The sequence below is a fragment of the Chiloscyllium punctatum genome, chromosome 15, assembly GCF_047496795.1.
Source record: "Chiloscyllium punctatum isolate Juve2018m chromosome 15, sChiPun1.3, whole genome shotgun sequence".
Classification (NCBI taxonomy): Eukaryota; Metazoa; Chordata; class Chondrichthyes; order Orectolobiformes; family Hemiscylliidae; genus Chiloscyllium; species Chiloscyllium punctatum.
Window position 1 is genome coordinate 70,286,029 of NC_092753.1, and position 17,227 is coordinate 70,303,255.

At 40.9% G+C, this 17,227-nt stretch overlaps 1 protein-coding gene across 1 annotated transcript in view; it reads left to right on the plus strand.

The window, feature by feature from the left end:
- Positions 1 to 1,101: 1,101 nt before the first annotated feature.
- The window catches only part of abi3bpb (ABI family, member 3 (NESH) binding protein b), a 330,661-nt gene continuing 314,535 nt past the window's right edge, over positions 1,102 to 17,227 (plus strand). Inside the window, exon 1 of the mRNA XM_072585416.1 lies at positions 1,102 to 1,577. Within this exon, the coding sequence (XP_072441517.1) occupies positions 1,499 to 1,577 (79 nt within the window). The 5' untranslated portion in view covers positions 1,102 to 1,498. The remainder of the gene's footprint in view (positions 1,578 to 17,227) is intronic.

The following is a 17,227-nucleotide window of genomic DNA, read 5'->3' on the forward strand; positions in this document are numbered from 1 at the left end:
GCACTACAATAGTTCACTCTCAGAGGTAGGAAAGGTGAGGACGAGGGCTTCAGCAGGTTTTTGAACCCTTCAATTTTGGATGGATTTGAAAAGAAGAAATATTCCTATATGTTTAGCATGTCAACATTTGCATTCCCATGTACGTTCGCAGACGTAACAGCCAGTACAAATCACAATGAAAAATAATTACCCCATACTCTAATTATTTTTATGTGGCTTTAAATGAAGTAGGAAAGACATTGGAAGATACAATTTTTTAAAAAATGGTGCCTTGTAATATTTAACATTAAAGTGAATGTTCGAACAGGACCTTGATTTAAAATCTGATTTGGAACATGTTGAAAAGCATACCTCCAGTACTGTCCTGAAATACCAACCTGGTAACCGCTCCTAGATCCTGATGTGGTGCTTGAAGACAGAACCAGCACAGTTTTGATTTCAGGAGGTGTATTTTCCCAAAATATACTAATGTACACAAAATGTTCATTGTAACTACATGAATAATATACGCTGAAAGTCTGTTCCTTGTTGGCAATGTTACAATAAGTAATATTTGAATGCCAGAAATGCAATAAATTACACAGGTAGAACACTATCAGAAGTAATGCAAATGCAGGATCTGCATTATTTGGGACAGCCTGTTTCTTTGAAAGTACGTTCGTGATATTCACAAATGAATGATCTGCTTCCAACTGCAATTTTGGATGAAGAGGCGTCCCTGATATCATCAACAGCTATTTCTCACAGTTCAACAGATGCGCGTCTGATAGAAGCAGAATGACCGAAATTTCGGAAAGAATCGTAGTCTGATCATTATCTGATTCTAATTTGTAACAAGGTGAGTTTTCTTTCAAATGCATACAAATTAAACACGTCTTTAACACCTTGATTAAATTGCCCTGCTACAGAAGAGTGGAAATGATTCACAGGCTCTTAACGGCAGCCAAGCAGTTAAACATTAAGGCTTCGGCACAATCTGAAGCACACAGTGGTGTGTATGTGCATGCACATTGTGTATACTATCTTTCAGAATATTACAAGAGGGCAACGAGTGCACATGCAGTATTTGTGGACATATATGAACAATCTCCATTAAACAATTCAGAAATAAGTTTGCTTTTCACTAAATAAAAATCAAACTCATTAAAATGTGAATGGGAGAAAAGCTGTTTGTAAAATGTGAACCGCCAAGAGGAGTTCCATTTCGACTCAGTGCAAGTCTTCGATTTCAGAGCAATACGGTCACTACAAAACGAATTATTTTTCTCTCAGTTAGCAGGAGTTATCAAAACGTATTACAGCATGGGTTGGACAACTCGAAGTTGACTTTTACGGCTTTGGAAAGATTGCCAGTTTCTCCCCCAGCTTTGTATGTGACGGCTGACGACGCGAGCTCTCCTCCCACTACAGCTGATGGTGTCTTACTTTTAAGTTTCAGGCTTCATTACTGATCCACATCTCTAAAAGAAAGCTTCACTTCTCCCGGCTCCTTCGCGACATGTCTGTCAAATTTCTTTTCGTTATATTCGGTGGGATTGTTCTAACTTTGGTGGATAATGCAAGAACATTACCAAGAGGTAAGTAGTATGTCAATTCCAGAATAATGGTGTAAATTTGAATTGCAAAAAAAAAAGCATCCCTTTTAAAAGCAATTGCAAACATTCAATTTTCTTTTGTTTCAAATTTTGCCCCCTCAATTTTCTCTGGCCTTCTGCAACCCGGTGAGGAACAATTCCGTTATGCATTTGGTGAATGTTGATACAAAATGTGAGCGAATGCTTTGGCTGCCAGAAACTTCATTGCTGACCCACTCTGTCTTAATTGGACTTTCCGACCCTCTCCCCACCCGAACATGTACAAACTCTTCCGTTGGAGATAAGTGGAATGAAAACAATGACAACCAAGGGCAAGTGGGACCAATTGTAGCTCCCCTACTGCAGCCACGGTGGAGGTCAACTCAACACAGACTGTCATCCCAAGCTGGGATGTAGCCAATCAGTGCTGGTTCACTTGTTGATCAATTGGGGGAGCTATATTGTGTAGATTTTTAAAAAAAATCTGAACAAAATGCCTCAACATTCTGTTCTTGAAGGACTATTTGATCATGTAGTATTACCTCAAGTTTATTTTGAAATGTGTAGCACGCAGACTGAAATCAATAGCATAGATTGCAAGTCAGCCCAGGGCAATTTCAGGTGAGGCTTTGACCTAGTTTTTACCTTTACCAATAGTATTCCACTTCAAGTTGTCCAGGAGCAGGTTCGATTCCAGCCTTGGGTGACTGTCTGTGTGGGGTTTGCATATTCTCCCTGTCTCTGCAAGGGTTTCCTCTCGGTGTTCTGGCTTCCTCCCCAGTCCAAAGATGTGCAGTTCAGTGGACTGGCGTGCTAAATTGTTGGTAGTGTCCAGGGATGTGCAGGCTAGATAGGTTAACCATGCTAAATGTCTGGTTACAGGGATGGAGTGAGAGTCTGAGTCTGGGTGGGATGCTGTTAGGAGGGTTGTGCAGACTTTTCCTGGCCTCTTTCTGCACTGTAGGGATGCTATGATTCTATGATCTCTTAAATGCCTTGCTCACTGCACTCCAACTGCTTGACATAGTACTGTTTTACGGAAATTCAGAATACTTGGATTCTGAAAATTATGAGAATTAGCATTTAAATTGAATAAATGGTTCAACCATTTGAATATTGAACTGTTATTAAACTGAACTAAAGCCAAATTATTAAAGCTTACATTATCTTAATCAAGTATCAAATAGAGTTATGTCTTAACTTTGGAAGGTAGGTCTTATGGAAGTGAAGCACAATAATGATGTGGAATGCACACTTCAACTGATATTGATTGTCACCATTGACACTCCTAGCCCAGGGATAATAAGATGTAAAATGGGATTCAGTATCTTACATCAGATCCAACCTTTCAATCTTTGAATGATCTTGACAATTTAGTGTCAACTAATGTCAATTCATGGACAATATTATGTTGTGGACAAACACCATTAGTTTAAGATTGCCAACATTAGGTTAGATTCATGGCATCCTGCAACCAACTGAGGTATAACATTTTTATCCCATTCAATCTGGGCTGCGTTCAGATAAGAAAACAACTTGCTAAGTCATTCTGTATCCCAGTCTTCAAGGATTTGCGAATATACAGACCACTAATTTCAATCATAAATTCTGGTCTGTTTAAACTTCATTTTATCTGCATGTTTTGGTCATTGACATCTTTCCTTGTAAAATGATGGACATGCAGCAAATCAAGGGCGGCACAGTGGTACAGTGGTTAGCACTGCTGCCTCACAGCGCCAGAGACCTGGGTTCAATTCCTGCCTCAGGCAACTGACTGTGTGGAGTTTGCACGTTCTCCCTGTGTCTGCGTGGGTTTCCTCCGGGTGCTCCGGTTTCCTCCCATGGTCCAAAGATGTGCAGGTCAGGTGAATTGGCCATGCTAAATTGCCCATAGTGTTAGGTAAGGGGTAAATGTAGGGGTATGGGTGGGATGCGCTTCGGCGGGGCGGTGTGGACTTGTTGGGCCGAAGGGCCTGTTTCCACACTGTAAGTAATCTATCTAATCTAAGTCTGTTGGAAGCAGGGTAGCTTCATACAGCGCACTTTCACTGATGGTTGGTCAGACTAATGTGTTTGGTTTGGTTGCAATGGCTTGCATATAGTTGCACTTAAATGATTTTTTTGTGGTCCCCTGTTGTCATGCCTATTCTTGACATCATAGTTTAGCAGCACTTTTGTGATCTTGGTAACAGCTAGAAGTAACAAAGATGCATTTTAATTGTAATGATTGCTCCTGCTTCTATCTTAATAGCTAAACTAAAAATTGCTGTTTAGGCCTCCCAGCACTACTAGTGCTGTGGCTATGAATCCAGATTTAACATTAATGTCCTGTTGCAGCTAACGCGGTTAGAAGATGCATCATACACCGTGCCAATTCACATCTTTGCAATCCTAAGTAATAACCTTCGTGTTCTGATCATAGCTTTATCTACTCAACAAAGTTTTAAATCTAGTAGTGGTAGGGTTTCTATTAGATCAATGAAAATATTAGCTTGGTTCTTAAATAAGAGTCTTTCCTTTGTGTATAGTCTGAATTCTGTAGGAAACCATCACATGATTCAGATGGTCCTTCATCAGAATTGAATGTCTGGATATCTTGCAGCTTGACAAAAGGGGAATACCGAAAGATTTAATAATTTTCTTTGCTTTACAGTAGCTTCCTGATTTGCTGAGCATTTCTAACATTACCAGTACTTTTTCTGGAATCCAAGACCTCCAATGATTCCTTTTTTTGATAAGTTCATCAAGTATGTAACTCCAGTGGGAACCATGCTCTAAAAGAGCACTGGTTGGACAATTGGTGCTACATTTCTGTGGCACTGCTTGGAAGCTATGCTCTCTTAGAATGTTCTTTCCTGTTGCGAGGTCAGAATTAATTGATTTACCCTGTTGCAGTGTGCTCAAGAGAAGTTGCTGACTAGCCGCAAGGTGTGGCTATGCTGACATTGTTTTAGCCTTATGCAGTAGTCTTTTATGAAAACAATTTTGTTCATTCACGTCAGAATCAACAGAAAAAACAGTGAATGTGTTTTACAAATGCATATGTACTTAACGTTCCATTAATATTCAACATTCAAGGAAATAAAGTATTCAATGATCAAACACTATGCACAGACTCTTCTCTTTGTTTTACCATTTTACTTTTGAAAAGTTACAAACATTTGTACGAGTATGAGGATCAAGTGCACATGCACAATAAAAAGTGTTTATTATTCATTAATCAATTGGCCAGATTCGGATGGTGTAGCATGGGTACAATAGTAGTCCAGAGAGAGGGCTCTTGTGATCCGGTTGTGGTGTCCCTACCCCTGAACTTAGAAGCTTGGGTTTGAGTCCCATCTTCTTCAAAGGCGTAATAACCATCTCTTAACAGATTGATTAGGACAATATCTTTGTACGTCCAGAGACTGAGATTCTTGTGGAATAGTTGTAGTGTCCTACCTCTTGGTCCAAAGATCTGGGTTCAAGCCTTACCTATCGTAGCTACTTGTTATAATATGCCTGAACAGGTTGATTAAAAATATCTAGAAATCCAGAGAGATGACAGCTGAAGTGTTTAAGCACAACTTTTAAAATAAATCTGAACTTTTTAAAAAGTTAGCAATGATTGCAATGACCTTGAAACTACCAGAATATTGTAAAAATCCTTCTGATTCATTAATGTCCTTTAGAAAATAAAATTTGCTCTTCTTACTTGGTCTGAACTATATTTGATCCCAGACCCACAGAAAAGTGGTTAACTCTTGATTGCCCTTTGAAGTGCCTTAGCAAAATCACTTACCTGCATTCAAACAGGCAGTTCACTGTCATTGTTTCAAGGGACGGTGGCCTTGCGCGTGACTACACTATCCTGTGGAAACCTGAATAAATACATGTTGCCAGTGGAGAGTGCATTTGACCACATTGCCCTATAGATTCTTTCATTACTTTCCAAAACACCATTAAGAATGCACAATTTAAGATTGTGTTGTTTGTAGCGGAAAACTTTTCATTTCTTCCATGCATTAGAATGGTAGTAATTACTATGTACCCAGCAATAATGATAATTTATTGAAATATCATCATGGCAAATAGAAATCACAATGTAAACCTTCCCTTTATCCCTGTTCACCTTGTCAGGTCCATGCCCCCTACGAACCCACCCTCCCCAGCCCTCCTGACACCTTCTCCTGCCACTGCAAGAATAGCAAAACCTGCGCCCACACCTCCCCCCTCACCTCCGTCCAAGGCTCCAAAGGATCCTTCTACATCTGACAAAGATTTACCTGCATTTCCACACGTCATCCACTGTATACATTGCTCCCAATGTGGTCTCCTCTACACTGGGGAGACAGGACGCCAACTTGCTGATCATTTCAGAAAACATCTCTGGGACATGTATACCAACCAACCCCACTGCCTCATGGCTGAACATTTTAACTCCCCCTTTCCACTCTGCCAAACACATGCAGATCCTGGGGCCCCTCCACTGCCAAACCCTAACCACCCGACACCTGGAAGAAGAACTCCTCATGTTTCACCTTGGGACCCTCCAACCAGACGGGGTCAATATGGATTTCACCAGTTTCCTCATTTCCCCTCCCCCACCTTATCCTAGATCCAACCTTCCAACTTAGCACTGCCCTCTTGACCTGTCCTACCTGTCCATCTTCCTTCCCACCTATCTGCTCCACCCTACTCTCTGACCTATAACCTTCACCCCCACCTTCCTCTACCTGGGGCATTCCCAGCTACCTTCCCCCCAGCCCCATCCACTCCCAGCCTCCTTGGCCCATAAGCCTCATTCCTGATGAAGAGCTTATGCTCAAAACATTGATTTTTCCTGCTGCTCGGATGCTGCCTGACCGGCTGTGCTTTTCCAGCACCACATTCTTCAACTCTGATCTCCAGTATCTGCAGTTATTACTTTTTCCAGGGAGATTATTTCACATTACTTGAAAAGAAAATGCAAATGGACAGGCCAAGGAAGAGTTAATTTTGAATGAAAATGTGCAATGCTGCAGAATTATCTGTCTCTGAAGTTCTGCCAGGATTCATGTAGAAATATTGATGATGATTCCCAAGAATTTTGGGTGGCACAGTGGCACAGTGGTTAGCACTGCTGCCTCACAGAGCCAGAGACCCGGGTTCAATTCCCGCCTCAGGCGACTGACTGTGTGGAGTTTGCACGTTCTCCCCATTTCTGCGTGGGTTTCCTCTGGGTGCTCCAGTTTCCTCCCACAGCCCAAAGATGTGCAGGTCAGGTGAATTGGCCATGCTAAATTGCCCTAGTGTTAGGTTAGGGGTATGGGTGGGTTGCGCTTTGGCGGGGCGGTGCGGACTTGTTGGGCTGAAGGGCCTGTTTCCACACTGTAAGTAATCTAATCTAATTCTGTTTAGGGTCTTTTCAGCATGGGCAGGAACAGCTATAGTGTTCTATTGTTAAGAAAACCTCTCTATTTAGAGATGGTGCATATTTTCTACAATACTCCACACTGTAACATTCCACATTCTAAAATCACTCATGTCCCCCTGACAGGAAATGTTTGATGCCTCATCTGAAAGATGGCACTTTTGACTGTGCATCACATTATTCTATGTTATATCAAAAAACATACACTGAGGATAATGAAAGTTGGATGCTGCTGATATTCATCTACTTATTTAATGTTTATTTTGTTTTTCGCAATGTCAATATTGATGCTAGGGTAAACACTTGTATTTATATAGCAATTTTTACAATCTCAAAACTTCCAAGCACTTTCATGACCAACTAAATGGAGTCAGTATTGTAATGTAGGAAAGATGGCAGCCAAGTTTTAAACAAAAAAGCTCAGAAATAGAAATAAGATATTAATCAATTTTGAGTGGTGTTGGTTGAAGGATAAGCATTGGCCAAATCACTGGGGAGAATCCTCTTCTTCATAGAATAATCCCAAGGGATATTTCATGATCATCTGAGGACAGAGGGGGCCTCAGAGCCTTTGTTTAACATTTTATCTGAAAGATGTCAGCTCTAGCAAGCATTTGCTGCCTCAATATTACCCTGCAGTGATACATTGCTATTTACTGTGATCTGTTTCAAATGGTCTTCCCCTTTACTTCCACCTAACTATGCTGATTTAAAGTTGGCTGTAGGGATTAGACTTAAATCAAACAATTGATGCAAGCAATCAGATTCAGACATGAGATAAACTGGTCTTGTTTAAATGAAAGCTATTTAACTCAGCTACAGGGAGAGGCTGAATAGACTAGGGCTATTTTCCCTGGAGCGAAGGAGGCTGAGGGGTAACCTTACAGAGGTTTATAAAATCATGAGGGGCATAGATAGGGTAAATAGACAAGGTATTTTCCCTGGGGTGGGGGAGTCCAGAACTAGAGAGCATAGGTTTAGGGTGAAAGGTTTAAAAGGTACCCAAGGGGCAACTTTTTCACACCGAGGATGACGTGTGTATGAAATGCGCTGCCAGATGAAGTGGTGGAGGCTGGTATAATGACAACATTTAAAAGGCATCTGGACGGGTATATGAATAAGAAGTGTTTAGGGGGATATGGGCTAAGTGCTGGAAAATAGAACTAGATTAGTTTGGGATGAGTTGGACCAGAGGATCTGTTTCTGTGTAGTATATCTCCATGACTCTATGATTCTCGGACTGTCTTTGAACAGAGGTGAGAATGTTCAGCATTAACTGTTAGATTCAATTCATATTAATTCAACCAATTTAAACTGACAGCCCTTGTAGAAGCAACAATTATTAGCTCACCTTTCAATTTTCTAACCTGAGTATAATATTCAACATGTCGATCCCCATCAAATTGATTTGATTCTTTGCTCAAGCCAGGCAGAACATATGTTGAAGGATATTAAATGTGACATCTGCATGTGTCCAACAATACAATAGCTAGAAATGTTTAAACTAGCTTCATTTAATTCCACTGTCATTACAGAGTCATAGAGTCATACAAAGCTAACAGAGGTGTGTGGCTATCGAAATAAACTAACTTACATGATGTAGACAATGAAATTGACATCTGAAATTATTATTGTATGTTTGTAACATGAATGGAGCTCTTTTAAACCCCTCTTCACTCTCTTTGTCTCTCTTGCTCTCTCCCCTTCCATTTTTGTATTAACTATACAAAATTGAGCCAGGGAAAGCAAATTATTTTCAAGCCAACTCACTCTCTCGCTTGGCTTAGAATCATAGAGGAAGAATGCAAGCCAACAGACAAGTTCTGGCTTTTACTGACTTTCTTCAATTCACATTAGCAGTACATCTTGGAAACACAGCACTCTATTATTTAAGATATAGTACATAGAGTAAAGTAAAACAGAGCAAAATTTAGAGACTATTGCATTGTCTGCATTGTTAAGGAAAAAAATGATCTTTGGGTGAGTTATTCCATGGATGTACATTTAGCCTTTAAATCTTTGTTAATGTTTGATGTATATGGAAGTGATTATAACTTTCAGTGCAGTTATTATCAAAGCTGTATTTGAAGTTTTCAGTTATATTAAATTACGTTTACAATTTGTCTTGGCTTGAATTATGGCCAAAATAAAGTTCTGAATAATTTAGACTCCTGGTTCCTGGGACCAGGATTAATGCACTGGTGGTGACTTACAGCAGGCAAAAGTTATGCATAATGTAACAAGGCCATGAGCAGGCAGAAGATTAGTTTTTACAGAAGTACCTTTCATGTCGGCAGACAAATAAGGTGTATGCTGTCATGAGGCGGAATAAATTAACTTGAGATTCTTTACCTTGATTCACATATGCAGGCATATTCATATCCCCATCCCATCCATGACACCCATGTTGCCTCCACTGTCTCTCACCCATCTCCAGACTTCACATTGGAAATGATTGTTACAGGAGATAAATTTCTGACAATCTAATAGGGCTGTCATTCAAATACACTTCATACTGAAAATCTCTCGTTCATAAATGGCATTAAAAAATACTAAAGTTCTTTAAGTACTCAGTCTGTTATAAGAATAAAATACACTTTTCTCATCTAACACTTAATATTTAAAAAACAAAAAAAAGTAACCTCTTAAACTCAATCATAGTGAGAACTCAGCCCCAAGCTAAGTAGTTTATTAGAATTTGAAACTCAGTTGAACATTCCTAATGCATCAGCTTTAACATCAATCCCTGTAAAATCTAAACAATAGGAAATGTTGAAACTGATCAATCAGATGTTCTTGTTTTCCTAAATACACCAGATATCATTGTCAATCAAAGTAATTCAGGAGCAGTGGCTGGTCTTGCTACCTGAGAACTGAAGGTTTGTTTTTCAGTATACAAGTACTTTGCACATGTAAATCACTTCAGCTTATTACGGCAAGAGAGGAGGGGGAGTGGCATTTTTGATGAGGGATAGCATTACAGCTGTACTGAGGGAGGATATTCCCGGAAATACATCCAGGGAAGTTATTTGGATGGAACTGAGAAATAAGAAAGGGATGATCACCTTATTGGGATTGTATTATAGACCCCCTAATAGTCAGAGGGAAATTGAGAAACAAACTTGTAAGGAGATCTCAGCTACCTGTAAGAATAGTAGGGTGGTTATGGTAGGGGATTTTAACTTTCCAAACATAGACAGGGATTACCATAGTGTTAAAGGTTTAGATGCAGAGGAATTTGTTAAGTGCATACAAGACAATTTTCTGATCCAGTATGTGGATGTACCTACTAGAGAAGGTGCAAAACTTGACCTACTCTTGGGAAATAAGACAGGGTAGGTGACTGAGGTGTCAGTGGGGGAGCACTTTGGGGCCAGTGATCATAATTCTATTAGTTTTAAAATAGTGATGGAAAATGTTAGACCAGATCTAAAAGTTGAAGTTCTAAATTGGAGAAAGGCCAATTTTGATGGTATTAGGCAAAAACTTTCGAAAGCTGATTGGAGGCAGATGTTTGCAGGTAAAGGGATGGCTGGAAAATGGGAAGCCTTTAGAAATGAGATAACGAGAATCCAGAGAAAGTATATTCCTGTCAGGATGAAAGGAAAGGCTGGTAGGTATAGGGAATGCTGGATGACTAAAGAAATTGAGGGTTTGGTTAAGAAAAAGAAGGAAGCATATGTAAGGTATAGACGTGATAGATCGAGTGAATCCTTAGAAGAGTATAAAGGCAGTAGGAGTATACTTAAGAGGGAAATGAGGAGGGCAAAAAGGGGACATGAGATAGTTTTGGCAAATAGAATTAATGAGAATCCAAAGGGTTTTTACAAATATATTAAGGACAAAAGGGTAACTAGGGAGAGAATAGGGCCCCTCAAAGATCAGCAAGGCGGCCTTTGTGTGGAGCCACAGAAAATGGGGGAGATACTAAATGAATATTTTGCATCAGTATTTATTGTGGAAAAGGATATGGAAGATATAGATGTAGGGAAATAGATGGTGACATCTTGCAAGATGTCCAGATTACAAAGGAGGAAGTGCTGGATATCTTGAAACGGGTAAAGGTAGATACATCCCCATGACCTGATCAGGTGTACCTGAGAACTCTGTGGGAATCTAGAGAAGTGATTGCTGGGCCTCTTGCTGAGATATTTGTATCATCGATAGTCACAGGTGAGGTGCCAGAAGACTGGAGATTGGCAAACATGGTGTCACTGTTTAAGAAGGGTGGTAAAGACAATCCAGAGATCTACAGACCAGTGAGCCTGACCTCGGAGGTGGTCAAGTTGTTGGAGGGAATCCTTAGAGACAGGATGTACATGCATTTGGAAAGGCAAGGACGGATTTGGGATAGTCAACATGGCTTTGTGCATGGGAAATCATGTCTCACAAACTTGATTGAGTTTTTTGAAGAAGTAACAAAGAGGATTGATGAGGGCAGAGCAGTAGATGTGATCTATATGGACTTCAGTAAGGCATTAGACAAGGTTCCCCATGGGAGACTGATTAGCAAGGTTAGATCTCATGGAATACAGGGATACAAAACTGGCTCAAATGTAGAAGACAGAGGGTGGTGGTGGAGTGTTGTTTTTCAGACTGGAGGCCTGTGACCAGTGGAGTGCCACAAGGAACGGTGCTGGGTCCTCTACTTTTTGTCATTTACATAAATGATTTGGATGCGAGCATAAGAGGTACAGTTAGTAAGCTTGCAGATGACACCAAAATTGGAGGTGTAGTGGACAGCGAAGAGGGTTACCTCAGATTACAACAGGATCTTGATCAGATGTGCCAAAGGGCTGAGAAGTGGCAGATGGAGTTTAATTCAGATAAATGCGAGGTGCTGCATTTTGGGAAAGCAAATCTTAGCAGGACTTATACACTTAATGGTAAGGTCCTAGGGAGTGTTGCTGAACAAAGAGACCTTGGAGTGCAGCTTCATAGTTCCTTGAAAGTGGAGTCGCAGGTAGATAGGGTAGTGAAGAAGGCATTTGGTATGCTTTCCTTTATTGGTCAGAGTATTGAGTACAGGAGTTAGGCAGTCATGTTGCATCTGTACAGGATGTTGGTTTGGCCACTGTTGGAATATTGCATGAAATTCTGGTCTCCTTCCTATTGGAAAGATGTTGTGAAACTTGAAAGAGTTCAGAAAAGATTTACAAGGATGTTGCCAGGGTTGGAGGATTTGAGCCATAGGGAGAGGCTGAACAGGCTGGGGCTGTTTTCCCTGGAGCATCGGAGGCTGAGGGGTGACCTTATAGAGGTTTACAAAATTATGAGGGGCATGGATAAGGTAAATAGGCAAAGTCTTTTCCCTGGGTTGGGGGAGTGCAGAGCTAGAAGGCATAGGTTTAAGGTAAGGGGGAAAGATATATCAGAGACCTAAGGGGCAACGTTTTCATGCAGAGGGTGGTACGTGTATGGAATGAGCTACCAGAGGAAGTGGTGGAGGCTGGTACAATTTGCAACATTTAAGCGGCATTTGGATGGGTATATGAATAGGAAGCGTTTGGAGGGATATGGGATGGGTGCTGGCAGATGGGACTAGATTGGGTTGAAATATCTGGTTGGCATGGACGGGTTGGACCGAAGGGTCTGTTTCCATGCTGCACATCTCTATGACTCTATGACTCTATGACTCGAGATCAGAGACAGTGTTTTCTCCAGTTACATGTATAAGAACACTTTATTCAATGTTCCTATTTCCCAATGGGAAAATTACTCAATTACCTGCACACTTAAACAGTGCTGGTCAATGTAATGGCCAACATACCTTTTCATGACAGAACACTATCATGAATCATTGCACTCAAAAAATATCATTACAATACAGCATCTACATTTTCAGTTGTCAAACCACCTAACTCCAATACGTCAGAAGGTTCCTGACACCTTAGAAGCACCCCGCAGTGGTCAAAAGGTGGATTTCTTTGATGCTTCCAAAACCTACATCAGCACATGAAAATAGTGGGGTGTACAAAATCCAAATTTCTTATATGACTTAGAACAGGGAGGCCAACTTCTGAAAAGTTGCATTTGGGTGACAACCTCCCCGACTCATGAAAAGACCAAATGGAAATTATATTTTGTTGTGAGAAAATACATTTTTGCCATGTAAAGCTTGAAGATTTCAGTGTTCCTTAGACCATTCTTACTTCCATTGCGAGATAAAAATACAGCCTAAACATTATGTTTAGTTGTTGAAGTTGATCTTTATTATACTAGCAATCTTGATTACATTTGAGTTTCTACACTTGGGTGCAACTCAGGCACAGTTGTGATAGACAATGATAGACAATGCATTCATGCCAATTTAAGACACAGTTTGTTTGATCATTGCAACTTGTATAGAAAGTAATAGGTTTTGTTTCAGCTCATTAATTATTTCTATCATGGCTGCATAATGTTAGGATTATCTGACATGAAAATATACAGGAGTTACAATGTGCTAGTGAAAGTTTTAATGCAGATTTATATTTCAGTGTAGTGGTTGATCTCCAAGTCATGAGCATTGACCGTTCCAGACATTAACTATGTTGAATTATCACCTGGCACACTCCTACATATTCTGTAAAGCAAAAGTAATCTCAGACTGAATTCAATGAATAATAATTTCCGTTTCCCCACTATCCAGAAACATGTCAATCACTTGTGACTAATAGCTCCCTGCAATCATAAAATTGATTCATATTGGGAATTAAAAATATTGAAAAAGTGAACAACCTAAATCTGATTTATGATCTTTTCATGTTTTAGATTAGATTTCCTACAGTATGGAAACAGCCTCTTTGGTCCAACAAGTCCACATCGACCCTCTAAAGAGTAACCCACCCAGGCCCATTCCCCTACCCTGTAATGCACCTAACAGGGAGACAGTGAGTTCTGCAGATGCTGGAGATCAGAGTTGAGAGTGTGTTGCTGGAAAAGCACAGCAGGTCAGGCAGCATCCGAGGAGCAGGAAAGCTGATGCTTTGGGCCAGAGACTTTCATAAGGCTCTGGCCTGAAACATCAATTTTCCTGCTCCTCAGATGCTTCCCCACCTGCTGTGCTTTTCCAGCAACACACTCTCAACAACTAATGCACCTAATACTATGGGCAATTTAACATGACCAATTCACCTAACCTGCACATCTTTGGTCTGTGGGAGGAAGCCCACGCAGACACCAGGAGAAAGACACCAGGAGAATGTGCAAACTCCCAACAGGCAGTCACCTGAGACTGGAATCAAACCTGGGTCACCGGTGCTGTGAGGCAGTAGTGCTAACCACTGAGCCACTGTGCTGTCCCAAGCTGTTCAAAGCCAAAACTGTTAATATTGAATATTTGTTACTAAAGTGTTGCTTCGCTTTTCTATATGTCTAATCTTTCTCTTTATACATGTGAGAAATGAAGTTCAGCTACATGTCAATTGGTCTTAGCCTTAGAAACATTGCTTCATTTTTGATATTGGAATTATGAAGACAACAGAGACAATAATAAAACTGATTTCTTAGCTATAAGCATTCTTTAGTCTCATGAACAAGGTATCAAAAACATCTCCCATGGATAACATTTGTTTTCTTAATTTCTTGTGGGAAGATCACCAAAATAAAAATTAGCCTTTGATTCTGGCAAACTTCAGTTTGGCACTACGTCAGAAAGCTTTACTCGTTTACAGGCTCTTGTTCTTGGGGTAAAGTCATACAAGTGAATTCAATTTCTGGACAAAACTTCCAGAAATCGAAATTCCTTTCGTACTGTTTTCAGACTGATATAGACTCTGTGCGCAGTGTGCGTCCAAGTTATGAAGCTTGACAGTGACCCAAAATTGAGACTTAATTGGGTAAGCTACCTATGCTATCCCATCTCCACAGTTTATTTGAATTAAATCAACATCAATCTACTTGCCTTGCCAGGGACAAGCCAAGTATATACAGGAAATGGGAGTCAGTGTTTGGGATATTGTAGAGTCACAAAGTATTTCTTTTTACAGAAGAGTTCAATATTTTTACTTAAGAATCCTGAATGGAGCCTCACCAATGGGGAGGCACTAGCCTCATGGTTTTATCACTAGACTATTAATCTATTAATTATTAATTAATAAAATGTTCTGGGGCCTGGGTTTGAATCCTGCCATGGTGGAATTAGGATTCAATTAAAAATCTGGAATTCAGAATCGAATGATGACCATGTTGATTGTTAAGAAAAATCCATCCAGTCCACTAATGTCCTTCAGAGGAAGGAAATCTGCCATTTTTACCTGGTCTGGCCTATCATGACTCCAAACCCACAGCAATGCCTTCTTAACTGCCCTCTTGGTAATTAAGGATGGCAATAATTGCTAGCCTAGCCAATGATGTCCATATCTTGTGAATGAATTTTTAAAAAATCCCTGGTTGCTATAGTGCTAACTTGAAACTGGTTTCTAAAAGGTGATCTAGAATAGGTATTAAACCCATTATTTCCAATGTGCTGCTTTACATGGCTACTAGTGACATCTGCAAACCTTTACTATGGTGGGATATATAAGGAGTGATTACCAAATTGACATAAGACATTTGAAATCACTCTGAATTATGTGTGCATGCTGATGCATGGGTGCTTTACAGAGATAAGCATGCAGTGGTATTATCAATAACTTTATAGTTTACCAATGCCATTATTGACCCATGATGTGTTAGCAATGGTACTGTTTGATAACTGCATCAAGAAAATATGCACGTTTAAACAAGTCACTCACAGGTTGATGTTTATACATTTTTATTCATTCTACAACTCCTTTTAAGTTCCTGGGATGCCTGACCTCCACCAACTACATAACCTTTAGTATAACAACATGGAAAGAGATCCTTCAGCCCATTGAGTCTGCACAGTCACTAAGCACCTATTACTCTAATTTCATTTCCCAGCACTTGGCCCACAGCCTTATGCTATGGGTCTTCAAGTAAATAATTCTTAAATGTACCAAGTATTCTCTAACCAACAGAGAGTTTTCCACTAGTTCCCATTGACTCCAGTTTAGCAGAGCTCCTTAATGTCACACATGGTCAAATGCAGCATGATGTTGAGGGCGGTCACTCTTACCTACCCATGGAATTCAGCTGTTTTTTCAGTGAATGAGCTGAAGCTGTAATAATGGGGCACTGGTGGAGGAGGCCCAGTACCTGCATGTTCTCAGCAGAGTGGGAGGGGGAGTTGAAATGTTGGGCCACGGGGCGGTGGGGTTGATTGGTGCGGGTGTCCTGAAGATGTTCCCTAAAGTGCTCTGCGAAGAGGCGTCCAGTCTCCCCAATGTAGAGGAGACCACATCGGGAGCAACGGATACAATAAATGACATTGGAACACTTCAACCCCAGGGAATCAATGTGGACTACGCCAGTTTCCTCATTTCCCCTCCCCTCCCCCCCACCTTACCCCAGTTCCAACCTTCCAGCTCAGCATTGTCTTCATGACCTGTCCTACCTGCCAATCTCACCTATCTGCTCCACCCTCCCCTCTGAACTATCAGCTCCATCCCCACCCCCATTCATCTATTGTACTCTTTGCTGCCTTCTGCCCCATCCTATTCCCCCTCCCCCCACTTATCTCTCCACCCTGGAGGCTCCCTGCCTCCATTCCTGATGAAGGGCTTTTGCCCTAAACATCAATTTTCCTGCTCCTCGGATGCTGCCTGACCTGCTGTGCTTTTCCAGCACCACTCTAATCTAAACTCTGGTTTCTGGCATCTGCAGTCCTCACTTCTGCCCTGAAGTTGTAAAAATGTCCCGAGCTGAGATATTGTTGCTAAAGCTTCCACATTATCTTTACTTAGGAGTCAGCCAGTCTAATCAGTAACAGTGCTGCCATGACGCACTTGTTGATAGATATTGAAATTCCCCACCCAGAGTACATTCTGTGTCCCTGCTGCTGTCAGTGCTTCCTTCCAGTTATGTTCAACATGGAAAAGCATTGATTCATAACCCAAGGGAGCGTGTTGGAATGAGTGGTACGTGGTAATCAGCAGGATGTTTGCTTGCCTCTGATTTATGTAATGCCATGACACTTCATGGGGTCCTGAGTCAATCTTGAGGATTCCGGGGGCAACCCTGTCCTGACTATATACCATTGTGCTGCTGCATCTGCTGGTGGGACAGTACATCTCCAAGGATGATGGTGTTATCTGGCCTGTTGTGTGTCAGGTATAATTCTGTGAGTATGACTATGTCAGGCTTTTGCTTGACTAGTCTGTGAGACGGCTCTTGTAATTTTGGCACTGGGCCCCAGACCTTGATAAGGACAATATTG